We start from the raw sequence: 13212 nt of genomic DNA on the forward strand, positions 1-13212 counted from the left end.
TTAAATCTCATGTGGGTCCTGGTTACTATAGCAGAGAGAGGAGAGTGTGGCTGAGGGTGTGGCACATGGTGTGCCTGTAGTGTCACTTAAGTGCTAAATGAGTAGTACTATAAAGAATTGAAGGGATTAAGGCTTTATATTTTCCTAAGTAAATTTCTAAATTTTTATACATCCATTGAAGGATCTAGAACATTCAAAAACATACGAAAACACAGAACAAGAACACGAAAACAAAAACTCCCAAATCATTCCATCAGGGAAAAAAACCCAAGTCAAATCAGAGAGAGAGAGAGAGAGAGAGAGAGGCGAAAGATCATGGTTTCCAAGAATCTGAGAGACGATGAGTATCTTCTCTACGTTGCCATTTGCATGGTGGGTTTGCCCGTCGAGGTTCAGGTCAAGGACGGATCTTCATACTCTGGGATCCTTCACACTGCCTCCTTTGATGAGAATCATGGTAAATTTAATTTGGTTCTTGTCATTTGAGTGGAGATCTCAACTGGGATTGGCTTCTCTTTCTTGGATCCTCCTTTTTCGGAAATGGGTTTTGGTTATTGGATCCAGATCTCAAATGGGTTTTTGTCAATTGGGAAATTCCATTATTATGATTGCTGTGTTGAATGTGATTTCACCGATTGCAGTATGAATTCAATGCATTGTATGTTCTTTTTTTTTTAATGATTCCCTTGCCTTGAATTGGTTATTTGCAACATTATGTATTCATTTGCATCATTTTGTTTGTTAGCTCCATCACCTAGCAGTTGGGCATCCAATTTCATGTGGTCATTTGATAACCCATTTTTATTCACGGCATACTTGGGGCTAATTAAGGCTCAATACAGGCGCAAGCCCAAAATTTGAACGGCCATTTTTATTCACGGCATACTTGGGGCTAATTAAGGCTCAATACAGGCGCAAGCCCAAAATTTGAACGGAAATCTAACCAGATTAGTTTTATGTGACTAATTAAGGCTCAATACAGGCGCAAGCCCAAAATTTGAACGGAAATCTAACCAGATTAGTTTTATGTGATACAGGCCAACGTCTACATATTTAAACAACACCACAACACCCCCTCCCCCTTTTTTGGGTTAATTTCATGCTTTGTGCATTGTTTAATTGATCTCTATTGCTGTGAATTTTCGCAAATCCTTTGGTTTTTTTCATGTCTGTTGTTGCTTATTTATGATGACCGGAAAACATGTAACTGGATTGTGACACATGTGATGATTTAAAACTATGATATAGTTCGGAACTTCATTTTTTTCGTAATGATAGGTATTGTCTTGAAGAAAGCAAGAAAGATTGGGAAAGGAAAGGATGAAAGAAATTTTCCAGTAGGGTCTACTGTAGACACCCTTGTTGTGTTTTTAGTTGACCTCGTTCAAGTTGTTGTGAAGGTAATTCAGAGACATTGTGCACATTGGAATATAGAGATATTGTGCACATTCGAATGTTTTCTTAAAATTACCTTATCATGTTGTGCTTTTAATTTCCAGGATTTTCTACTTCCAGCAGAGGGGATGTCTACTAGTGCTGCGTCTGATGCAATTGCATCTGGAACCATCTCAGTTTCAGAAAAAGCATCAGAGCAGTCAGTATCTTCTGATAGTTCTCCCTCAGGGTATTGAATCTTTTTTCTTAATATGGTATCAGTCTATAATGAATTAAGAGATGTGACTTTCAATAAGTTATGCTTTTTGATAACTTATTTCCTCTTTACTCTGCTGGCAGTCAGGTTGGGGATGATATGCCAAAGGGAGAAGGAACTTCTTGCAACCATGTTGATGAGGCTTCTGAAACAAAGCAAGTATGTCTATCAAGCATAACTTGATTTATTATCTGAATAAATATTTTATTATGGTTCTCATCCAGATGATTGGACACTTATGTTGTAGCTTCATTTATTCAACTGATTCTGTGCTTTCTGCAGATAGAATGTAAAGTTCATCCTATGCCTCCTAGCAGTAAGTCAATTTGCATCTGGAGAACTTCATTTCTTGCTTGTGTAGTCAGAACACATTTACTCTTTTGATAAAGCTAAAATTTCTTGCATATCTTTTGCGTTAAGCAGATGTTGATTCTCTTCAGCTGGACTTTGTTGATGATACTCATACTGCGAATGCATCAAATGAGCCCAGCAAGCCAGATTATCAGCCGGAGAGCATATCTACCAATTCAAGGAATTATCCCTCACTAGATACCCAAGCTTCAGCTGTTTGCCGTCATTCTTCTTCGGTTTCAAATAGTAGAACCTCTTCATGCACCGGTCTTTCAACATCGCCTAACGTGTCATATTCCCAAAACAACTCATCTTGCAAACCAACAAAGGTGAGAACCATTTTCTTAAAATTCCATGGCGGGAGACTATGCTGTTAAGAGTAGCATAAATCAAAGGCAATGTGCCTTTGGGATCAACTGATCATATATAGTAGCATATAAATCCTACCATCATAACCTTCCTACCTCTGTTTCTTCTTTGTACGCATTACATAATGCATATGCTAATAATATGCAGGAATTCAAACTCAACCCTGGAGCAAAAGTTTTCTCTCCGATGTCTGCTAATGCTAGATTGTCACCTACATCTGTACCAACCAATACAAATGCAGGCTATATAACAAGTTACCCTCCTGCAATCCCAATCGCTGCTGTACAATCCGGAGTTCAAAATAACTCCTTTGCTAGTCGCTCAACTCCTGCAAAGTTGGTCCAGTATGATGGCTTAGTCACTGGGCATGGTGCAGCCCCTGTTCAATATTCTCGACCTGTGCGTATGTTTAGCATGGTTATAATCAAGCTTTCATGATCTCTTTTTGCGTGCTTTAGCTGTTGATATTCATTTGTGTGCTTCCTCAGATGCTTAAAGGGGAGGACTAGCAGCAACTGGTTAACACGTATTTATGAGTTCTTAGTTATATTTTCTTTTGTTGGTAGGTCCTTGGACATGCTAATGCTTGGCAGCAACCAGTTAGATTGAGTGGGCAACATCATCCTGTTCAAGCACTACCAACATATATGCAGCCAACATCACAAATGGTAACTTCTAACTGTTGACTTATCTTTGGTATCTCTTCCATCATGCAATACTTTGAAAACATTTTTATTACTCGGTGCAAAATCTATATTGTACTATAATAGAAATACATGGGTTTGAATAACATTTGTCCATTTGCATTAAATGCTCACTGTCTTTCTCAATTAATTTTAAGATAAGATTTGAATGGAGTGAGTTATAACAAAATATAATAATTTGATTTAAAAAATCACCATGAAGTTGTTCCAAAAATTATGAAATAAACTTTTTACTGCAACCACAATTTTTGAAATTGAATATATATGATAATTTTTGAGATCTATGATGGAATATTTTTTTTAAAAAGGGTACTATTATAAACCTATTGAATATATATGATACTTTTTGAGATCTATGATTTAGTATTTTTTTTAAAAGGCACTATTAGAAACCTCAATTATTACTAAATAGTCGTTTTAATTAATTTACAGTAAAATCTATTAAGAAAAACCTTTTTATCTTTCAAACAAATAAAATTGAAATACTCTGAGTACATGGTAGAGTTAAATTCCAATAAAATTTTCTCGAAAATACATTGGATAAAGTTTAGACTTAAGAGAGAAAAATACAACTATTCATGAAATCCTATACTTCTTGCACATGCATATGCACGTGCAGCAATGCTAGTAGCCTGATACGTTATTAACAGCCTACTTTTTTCAGGTTATGATTGGGAGGACAGGTCAGCTGGTGTATTTGCATCCTGTTGCTCAAGTAAGAAATGAACTTTGCTATAAGATGTGTATCTGTTGATGCTCATGTGTGACATGCCAAAGTGATTGTTTTGTTTATGATATCGAGATGTCCATTTCAATTTAGATTAGAAATGAGTACTGGAACATGTTAAGCATGTTTTACATATTACCTCATGCGAATAAACTGCTCGGGTCAGAAAGTAATCAATGTGAATTGGGTAAAGAAAATAGAAGTTTAGAGAAGAGTTAAATTTTGAACATATTATTTGTGCTTTGTAATGAATTAAATAGGATGGTAGCATGTGGCACAGATGAGTAGATCTTCATTTGCAATGCCTCTTCCATTATGTTTTCTCCCAACTCCTCTGTTATATTGTTACCAGTTTTAATTGCCTTTTAACTGCAGGATGTAACCCAAGGAGCACCGGTTTTGTCACAAGGATCACCATACCCACTGTTGAACCCATGTCAAACCAATCTGCCAAAGATTCAAGGTAAGATGTTCATGAAGGCATGATTATATGCTGTTTGCTTTGTTATTTTTTTTCCCTACCACCATGTTAATGGGGGGTGTTTATTAATTCCTTTCAAATGATTATGTGAACATGATTTTTTTTAATTTTTTGAATCAAATCGTAAGATCCTAGCTACTACCGGATTGTCTTAGTTAATCTTGTCACCTCTTCGATCACCACGATCTTGCTGATAAAATTGTGTACATCTGGAAGAGCAAATTAACCAAATATTTCCTGCCATCTGAAATTCTATTTTGTACTTATTTGATGCGTGTATATGAAGCCTCAAACACCTGAGCTGCTGCTGCCACTTTACAAGCTACATATTGAGTAACAATTAATTTTCAATAAAATGAACTGTCATCTAGTTTGCAACAAGGATTATGCATTTTTTTATATGAGCAACATAAAATCTCTGGATCTGTAATTTAACCTGTTTAATGTGCAAAATGGCATGAGGAAAGTTGTCTCTCAATACAGATATGGAGCCTAATGGAACCCGCCCATTTATATTAAAGTATTGATAGAGGACCAAAATCCAAAATGTGGTTCTTAATTGGGCAATTTGCATCAGCATCATCTTCCCCACGAGAATAAAAACGTCTCCATCCTATCAAATGAAGATCTATTGTCAAACGCTTGCCATTCAGCTTAACTACAAACATATTTGGAAATGTTCACAGGAATTTTTGATAATCTCTTGACAATTGAGTAACTGACTATTGTGACTTTAGGACCTTGCCATCATGAAGCAAGAGCAATTCCTTAAAGTCAACAGAAAATGACTGAAGTTTCTGTTGGAAAATGTATTCGTCTGAGGATTTCATCGTCCGACCAATGCATTTCTCATTGTCCTGGGTTAACTGACATAATAACTACTTCCAAATTTTACTGACACAATTTTTATTTTTAATTTCAGGTGCTTTAGCTGCTCCTTTTCAGCTCAGCTTGGCCCCACCGCTTGTAACGGCTCCAGCCGCTCACAGTGCATGGCCACATTCCGTTATCTCAATCGTTCCCTCCTGTTAGGCCCCTTCTGGTCCCTGCTAGCAGTTGTTTTGGCAGCAAGTTACAGTGAACTTGATCCAGAGTAAATAATGGCTTCTACGGGGATTTTTGATTCAGATATAAAACTCAGGAGACTTCACCTTTTTGATCAAGTGAAGTGTTCCAAGCTTTGATCTTATTTGAATTCAGATGTTTCTATTGATTATTATAAGATATTTTGTATGGATAGACTTCATTGTGGACCTATTGGTGCAATGAATAACCGAAATGAAAAATTGGGCTGCAGATTATATAGCTATAGTTATGAATCTCAAGTTTGAATCTTGCCGCGGTGAACAACTGATTGCTTACTCTTTTTTTTTTTTTTTTTTTTTTGTGATTGCTTACTCTTTTTTTTTTTTTTTTTTTGCTTGGTGTGAAAGGGTAGGAAAGATTTCTTTGCTTGAATAAACATGTATGTGGTCTTGTCTTGATAATTGTACTTGTGCTTGAAGAGGTTTATAAAAGATGACGTGAGAATTTATGTGGCTCATCAACTTTTTATTTCTCCGAATTTTTTTCAATTTGTTTCTTATTTGGTTAGGATAATGTTCATTTAAAAACATGTAAGTGACGATATTTGTATGATTTCTTATGAATTCAATAATTAAAGAGCTAATGTTTAAATTGCGAATACTATTCTTTTCATCAAGCTTCACTCCCTTTGTCATTCTTTTATAGGCTTTCGACGTCTTCTAGCGAGCAACGATGCTTGAGTAATAAACGAAATCTTTAGTGATGTGCTTGAGTAATAACCGAAATCTTTAGTGATGTGCGTATAGCTTGATTCCATGAAACATCACAAATCTCGATGACTTGATTCAAGGCTCGAAATATCACCACATTCCACCTCTTCTCATGTGCAAACTCACCAATCCTTCAAGCAGATTGCAGCAAAAAACTTACATAGTCGAACACTAGTTGCAGCAACTAAAAGGTGAAAATATTATTGATGTCGACCAACATGTTAACAAGACTGCCTACTTTTAACATAAGAAAAGTAAACTACAACGACGTTAACTGAACCTGTGAGGTTACATCAAGCGCCAAAATATTAGACAGCTGAAAACATTTACTACATCTCAAAAAAGGCCACGCGACACAAAATAAAGCCTTTCCATGGCCACTACCTAAATTTCCTAAAACCCGCCGCTAAATGGCACTGGGCTTCCCTCATTGCCTACTGGATTGGTTTCAACTTCCTGAGATATCAAACCTTGGGTTGCTGCTGCTGCTGCTGCTGCTGCTGCTGAAGCACTGAACTTGATCTGATCAGAATCATTTTGAGCTTCTGCCTTATCGCTACCCAGGTCAGATCGAGGCTCAGGTGATATCTGGCTTGATGAGTCGAGCTTCAGCTCTCCTACAGTTTCATTGACTGGGGTTGCCTGGTCCATCGAACCCTGTTTCAGCTCACTTGGGGTTTCATTAACTGTGGTTGGCTGGCCTGTAGGGTCTGGTTTCAACTCACTTGGGGTTTCACTAACCGGGATTGGCTGACTTGTAGAACTCGGTTTTGGCTGAGCTTGGGTTTCATTAATGGGGTTTGTCTGGTTAGTAGTTTCCAGTTTAGGTTCACCTGCAGCTTCATTACATGAAATTAGACTCGGTTCCGCTGCAGTTTCACTACCTTCGGATGTTTTACTTGTAGAGTCCTGCTTCAGATTTGGTTCACTTGAAGTTTCGTTGACCTCAGATGCCTTGCTTGTGGAGTTCAGGTTCAGCACACCTGCAGTCACTTATAAATCATTAATGTGTTAAAAAAGATAAAACCATGTATTTGAAAGAGGAATGCTTTAAATTGCTAGATGTCAAATCTTAAGGTTCACAAATTTTCTGGTACTAATGAGATAATAGCAGCAAGTTGTCACAGTATAAAAACAAGTAACAAGAAATAACAAGTACTATCGGTAAGATAAATTGCCGATGCCCCATAAAGAAGGATGAAATATTCTTGAATAATGTCTGAATTTATCAAATAACTTATGACCAAAGAACAATCAGGAGATTATTCACCTAAAGGAAATTCCATATATTTTTATATCATGATAATGCATTTGATCTTGATATTTCAAAATTTTACCTGTCAACACTTGCTTTCGATTTTCTGGAACTTGAACAGTCTCTGGAGCTGCTTCTTTCAAAGCAGTCTGTTCTCCCGAGATAACAGCTTCAGAACCTTTAGACCTCAAAGCGGACCCTTGAATGTCATCATTGAGCATTACTTTATTTTCCACAAGTGAGCACAGGAATTGGAATTTCATCTCTCTTTGACATCTTTATGTGAGGAGCAACATCATTAGCAGCTGTAACAGGAACAGAGAGCCTTGAATCAAACACCATTCCTTTTAAAAGAGGTCCATTGTCTCCCACTCTAACTGTTAACAGAAATCCCGCATCAAATACTCCATCAAGAACACCAGAAACTGGCTGTCCTACTAGACCTGGACCTGTATCAGGTTGTTGGTTACGTCTTCGCCTTTGTGTTCTTCCACCGGCTTCAATTGCTGGGCCTGGGACATCCTCTTTACGAGGGCGACCGCGTTTGCGCTTTACAGGAGCAGTAGCAGGGTCAAGGGTCTGGTTCGGTTCATTTTGTTGAGCCATAGTGTGATATTGGGGCGACACTACTTGTCGAAGTAAGCAGTTGTTGACCAGTACCTGCAGAAACCAAATATGGACGTTTAACATAAGATATTAAGTTGCATGAGAATAGTTTTGCTGGGCCCAAGTTTGCAATTTGTGAAAATACATACAGAGGCTCAGTTGAAAAGGAATTTGAATAATAAGATAAAATTGCAGCAAGAACAATTAGCCAATTTGAGTCCTACAAGTATGACATTGTTCACGAATGTTCTACGAACCAGTTATTGATATCAATGAATGATTCTTTATATCTGCCACATCTCTAAGAAACTAGCGGATGAATTAATCCCTGAAAATTTATATGGAGAAATGTTCTACAAAGGAGGTTGTCCATTAATTATTAGAATGTGGTGAGAATATTCTGGACCCGTCCCCAAAACTGAAAAGGAGTAGATGTCAAATCTTGAGAAACCATGCCTTCTCATAAAGGTCATTATGACGCAGATCAGGTGAGGGGTTTATGCTTGTTGCATTCATCATATGCAGTGTCAGTCCCAGTTTCATTATGCAATCTGGATAAGACTGTTTCTTCATAGTCTAAAGCAGACTGTTCTCATTATGTAATCTAAAGAATGCCTTAGATGTCGCATCTCGTCTACTGGTGCACTGAATCTGGTGCACAAATACGCAGTCTTGATTATCTAAAGTCCACCTAAATCAGCCCAAAATTCCTATTCTCTATAAAAGGTAGATAGTGTGAAGCATGAATATGCAACGTGCCAATTGAGTCTGGCCATATTCAGAGTATTGTGTTGAGAAGATTTACTTTTAAGCTACAGTGTACACCGTAAATACACCAACATTAGGTCACAGCAGTATGAACGAGTAGCCATTTATCAACCTTTAGAACAAATTATCTATAAATAATAATAATAATAACAGTAATTAGATACATCGAAAAAGATACTGACAACAAAGGGTGCCAGAGCTAACTAAATAAATATTTACAAAAGTTGACTGTGAATGAGCAAGTACCTTAAGAAGAAAAGTGAAAATTGTAAAATTATGTTACATGCAGCACATAAACCAACAAGTTAAGAAAAACAATTATACATGTCTAATTTTCTAAAATCAATTTCCCGTACCTCACATCAAAAAAGAGTAACTGATTATGTCACGAATCAATGAATCCTACTTAATAAATCCTATTCAACACCGACTTTAACCACAGATAACATTCAGTACTCCTTTTAACCCCGACATAAGATACAATGTTATCATACCTACAACAGATTATACGATCAATTCTCGGTTGAAGTTTAGAACTGCAATATGTTTCAAGTAGTACATCAGCAGTCCATCTCCTACCACTAACAAACTATCCACACTTAAGAAAAATAACCTGAGTTTATCTCCTACCAATGTATAAATTATAAACATAATTAGGGAACAACATATGTGACCGCGTTTAATCTTAAGGTGTAACAAAAACTATCATAAGTTATTAGCTTCGATTACCGATAACTACAGTTATTAAGAATAAATTATGTGAGAAACATCAAGATGCCCTCAAACAAAAAACATTTCAAATGTGAACCTCTCAGCACTATGTCGTTCTATGTACTATCCAGAAACTAATCAAAGTAGCAAACATTTCGCGTAGAGATCTCCATTCACCTAAACAAAAGGGAATCATCAAAATGACAGCTTCAAACTACGAGCAAAAAGCCCCAATCTTTGCCCAGATGAAGAGGAAAGGCCAGTCCCCAGACCTAAAAATCTAATCTTTCGAATGGAATAATGAAGAACGAAACATTAAAATTTCTCATCGAATTCAAAAAAGGGAAGAACTTACATTTAAAAGGAACGAATTTGGCGAAAATCCAGAAACCCTAGATCTCTAAAACTTCGTTCTTTGCCCCTCACTGTTTATTAAGGAAAGGAAAAAATATGTTCTCGGGTAAAAGTAAATTGGATTGCAGCCCGAATCTTGAGGGGGACGAGAGCCCGGCTGGTGCACGTGCCAGCTGTGGTGATGAAAATTTACGAAAAGACCCTCTTGGAATACAAATTTTTATTCAAGAATCACAATTTTTATTGGGTAACTTAGAATGTAAATACAATTTAAATAAATAAGCAAATAAAAATTTATTGAAAAACAAATTAAATTAATTTTCAGTCACGTCGACATTGAAAGCGCATCCATCTTGAAATATTAGTTGTCATTGAATTGTTCTATTTTTTTAACATAAGAAATATCTTAGCTAACAAATTGATTTGTTCTTATTGCATGAAAATTTTTTAGGCCGGTTCAAAAAAGGGTTTCTCATGATGTGATGAAAATGATCATTATATATTTTAATAATCCAAAAGATATATTACAACAAATCAACCTTCCTAGCACAATGACGTCTTGATTCAACCGTAAAAATGTTTATTAAAAAAATTAAATCACAATGTAAATAATAAGCATTGTGTGCAAACAATAAATAGAAGGAGGTCAGGTCATTCACATCCCTACCGTAGCACCATTTGCGTTGATGTAAGTTATCGAACAGGTGGTTTGTTTAGGGATTAGTGTTGGGTTAGGGTCCCTAAGCTTCTTCAAATGTTTGGTTCTGGAGCCTGCTGTTCTCCCATGCATATAAAAAGTTCGTGACAGGTAAGAGTTGGGTTCTCCGGTTATTCCTCCGACGATTAAGTTAGTGTATAAACTTGAGTGGGAAAATAGGAAGTGAAGAAGAGGAATTCAAAGTTATATGAAAACAAAAGAAGTTAACCATGCAGTGCAGCTTCCTTTTATAGCAGTTCGGAAGGGCAAAATGTAACTTGGACCTAGTCTAGATAGGCAGCTGAGTTGGCAAATGTCTTACAGGTGTTGTCCGCTAAAGAGGGTGAGTCATCCAATCATTCAATATAGGGAGGACAGCAGGTGCTTGGAGCTGACTGGGTCCGATGAGTTATAAAGACTATGCGGCTATAACAATATTGATTTTGTCAGAGAGTTAATGCGAGGGTAGGTGGCTATAGGCGAGGGGTTCGAGAAAACTATTGCCTCATCAATCGTCTGGTTGGACGCCGGCAAACACCATCTTTCTAGTCGGGTATGCAAGTTGTCGGCTGGAGTAATAGGCCGAGTGCAAGTGCTTATAAGGTCAATCTAGTAGGTATGGCAACAAGTACCACCTTTTTAGTCAGTCGCTTCAGTTTTTCCTCATCTCAGCCAGAAGCTGCGCCGACAGATAGTCGTACCCGGCCTTGCAGGCGATCGCCACTTTAGTTTTTCCAGTTAAGCTTTGGTGATACCCCTCAATGATCTCCTGGCGGTGAGGCTTCGACTCAAGATAGGCATTACGACTTTGGGCCACCGCTAGAGACTCCTACAAGTGGGCGACCTCCCCTATAAGCTTGACGAACTCTGCATGCTTCTCGTCCAACTAACGTCTCGCATACAACGCCGCTTGCTTCTCGACCTCCACCTGCACCATAGTGCGGTCCCTCTCCCGGAGAGCCCCATCCACCCTCTTGGCCATCCTATTGCTCTCCTCCAGCTTCCGCTTGAGCCCATCAATCTCGAAAGCACTTAGGGCTGACGTCTCCGCAGCCCATTCCGAGTCGACCCCTCTGTCGGCCCTTAGGGAGAACCTCCCCTAGAAGCTTGACATACTCAATCCGGACCTACTCCATCCGACCATATATCTCCGACTCCACCAAAGCGCCTCGAACCAAGTAGCTGTGAAGGCTTAGGTGGAGACTGACATCAGGAACCCCCTGTAAAAACTCCTTGTCCCGAGGGAGCCAGAAATGCTCGACCACCCTCGGCTGAGTCTGGCAAGAATCGAGGACCATCCCCCTGACGCAGAGATGGTGAGAAGGCTCGTGGTGGTGCACTGGGTCAGGCTCCCGCACATATCGAGGGCCTTCCTCCGAAGTCCCGATGAGGTACTCACTCATCATCTCCCATTCTTCTTCTCTGATCTCAGTGACGCGGTGAAGAAAGGGATATTCCAGCTCTGCGGGAGGTGTCGTCTCCTCCTCGACCGACTCCTTCCCCCGACGAGTCGACTCGCCACGACGGACGGATGACCCTCCCACAGTAGGAGCTCTAGCCTCGGTCCCTCCTTCTGAGGAGTCTTGACTGGTTCTTCCAGAGCCGATTCGTCTAGATGGATGACGTCGGTCTCGGTCATCTCAGTCACCGCTCGAGGTTCCTATTCCCCATCTTCCCTATGTGGCCTCCTCCTACGTCTATGGACGAGGGCAGTAGAAGGATCCCCCTCGACCGTCTCGTCCTCCACTGGGGGGAAGTACTGGCTGAGACGCTTCTTGGGCCTAGCAAACGGCCCCTCCTGGGGATCAGCCAAAAGAGCAGTCGACGCCATCGTCGTTTCAGCTATCACTAAGATAAGGTCTGAAGCCCTCTATATGGTCCTTGGCAGAAGAAAGCACGATCGACACATAGGCAACCCACAAGACCGAGTTGTCAAGTAGATGGTTGACTCGACTAGAGCCAGCATGCGCATTGATCTAATCGAGCGCATCCCTCTCAGCTTCAAGCAAGTCACCCTCCATGAGCGCCTCCCTCTTTATTTTAGGCTAGTTCGAGCAGCCTAACTCTAGGTCATCCCTTACGACAAAGACGAACTTCTCCTTCCAGTCCTTGTACGAGTCAGGAAGGCCAGTGACAAGCCTGAACTCCCCCATTATTTGAAAGTGGAGGTGAGGTTCAGTCTGGTTCACATTCATAGTCACCAACCGGCCCAAGACCCATAAGGATGGCTTTCGGCTAGGGATGCAAAGGTTGTTAGGAATTTTGACCCCAATATTAGTTCATGTTGATGATAACAAATATTATATGTTGTGTGTATTATGTGCTAACATTTGTTTTGCAGTATCAGAGCTATATCAACAATTACATTCAAAGAGATACTCAAGACATAGATGAGTTCAAGGCAAAATAAAGCAAAAAATAAGATATACTTTATTGTCAAAATGTAATTTTATATTTTATTTACTTAGAAATTTGTACAAGCCTTGATCACTCACACACATGCACACACATAGTGTTAAAATACACTAACACATACTTAGTGTGTTGGTTAATAATAGAAACCCCCTATGTTAGCCATTAGAGTTTATAGATATTGAGTGAGTCTTAAAATATTTTATTTATATCTCTTAGTAATTAGAATCTGAAAAAACTCAAAAGACCAAAGTTGTAGGTCTCTTCAATATCTTTCCAACAAATCTTAAATCACTTCATTTTGATGTCGGATGAGAAAGTTACAGCAAA

The 13212-nt window shown here is 38.8% G+C and overlaps 3 protein-coding genes across 7 annotated transcripts in view; 1 reads left to right on the plus strand and 2 right to left on the minus strand.

Moving 5' to 3' along the window:
• LOC109844570 (polyadenylate-binding protein-interacting protein 4-like) overlaps positions 1–5618 on the plus strand; it is a 30195-nt gene extending 24577 nt beyond the window's left edge. For 3 of the 5 annotated variants that reach the window (XM_020413675.1, XM_020413676.1, XM_020413674.1), the window contains exons 5-14: positions 1279–1400; positions 1500–1624; positions 1735–1810; positions 1934–1967; positions 2075–2331; positions 2519–2788; positions 2938–3039; positions 3740–3790; positions 4178–4265; positions 5206–5618. In XM_020413675.1, coding sequence (XP_020269264.1) covers positions 1279–1400; positions 1500–1624; positions 1735–1810; positions 1934–1967; positions 2075–2331; positions 2519–2788; positions 2938–3039; positions 3740–3790; positions 4178–4265; positions 5206–5315 — 1235 coding nt within the window. In that variant the 3' untranslated portion in view covers positions 5316–5618. Of the gene's footprint in view, positions 1–180; positions 458–1278; positions 1401–1499; positions 1625–1734; positions 1811–1933; positions 1968–2074; positions 2332–2518; positions 2789–2937; positions 3040–3739; positions 3791–4177; positions 4266–5205 lie in introns of those variants that run through there. The other 2 variants (XM_020413672.1, XM_020413673.1) reach the window with 2 other exon arrangements.
• Positions 6255–7575, minus strand: LOC109845218 (cell wall protein DAN4-like). Its single transcript, XM_020414441.1, has 2 exons — positions 7417–7575; positions 6255–7062 (listed from the first exon to the last, which is right to left on the minus strand). Exons 1-2 carry the CDS (start codon positions 7553–7555, stop codon positions 6473–6475), a joined length of 729 nt encoding a protein of 242 aa, XP_020270030.1. The 5' UTR covers positions 7556–7575; the 3' UTR covers positions 6255–6472.
• On the minus strand, positions 7560–9874 carry LOC109844738. The gene is made up of 2 exons (XM_020413850.1): positions 9775–9874; positions 7560–7994 (listed from the first exon to the last, which is right to left on the minus strand). Exon 2 carries the CDS (start codon positions 7938–7940, stop codon positions 7560–7562), a length of 381 nt encoding a protein of 126 aa, XP_020269439.1. The 5' UTR covers positions 7941–7994; positions 9775–9874.

Source organism: Asparagus officinalis, chromosome 6 (assembly GCF_001876935.1).
Source record: "Asparagus officinalis chromosome 6, Aspof.V1, whole genome shotgun sequence".
NCBI lineage: Eukaryota > Viridiplantae > Streptophyta > Magnoliopsida > Asparagales > Asparagaceae > Asparagus > Asparagus officinalis.

Bases quoted from the DNA above. Each gene is read 5' to 3' on its own strand.
- LOC109845218 (XM_020414441.1), bottom strand. From the start codon at position 7,555: ATGCTCAATGATGACATTCAAGGGTCCGCTTTGAGGTCTAAAGGTTCT. The intron at 7,063-7,416 runs GTAAAATTTTGA...AAGTGACTGCAG, and splicing joins TCGAAAGCAAGTGTTGACAG to GTGTGCTGAACCTGAACTCC.
- LOC109844738 (XM_020413850.1), bottom strand. From the start codon at position 7,940: ATGGCTCAACAAAATGAACCGAACCAGACCCTTGACCCTGCTACTGCT.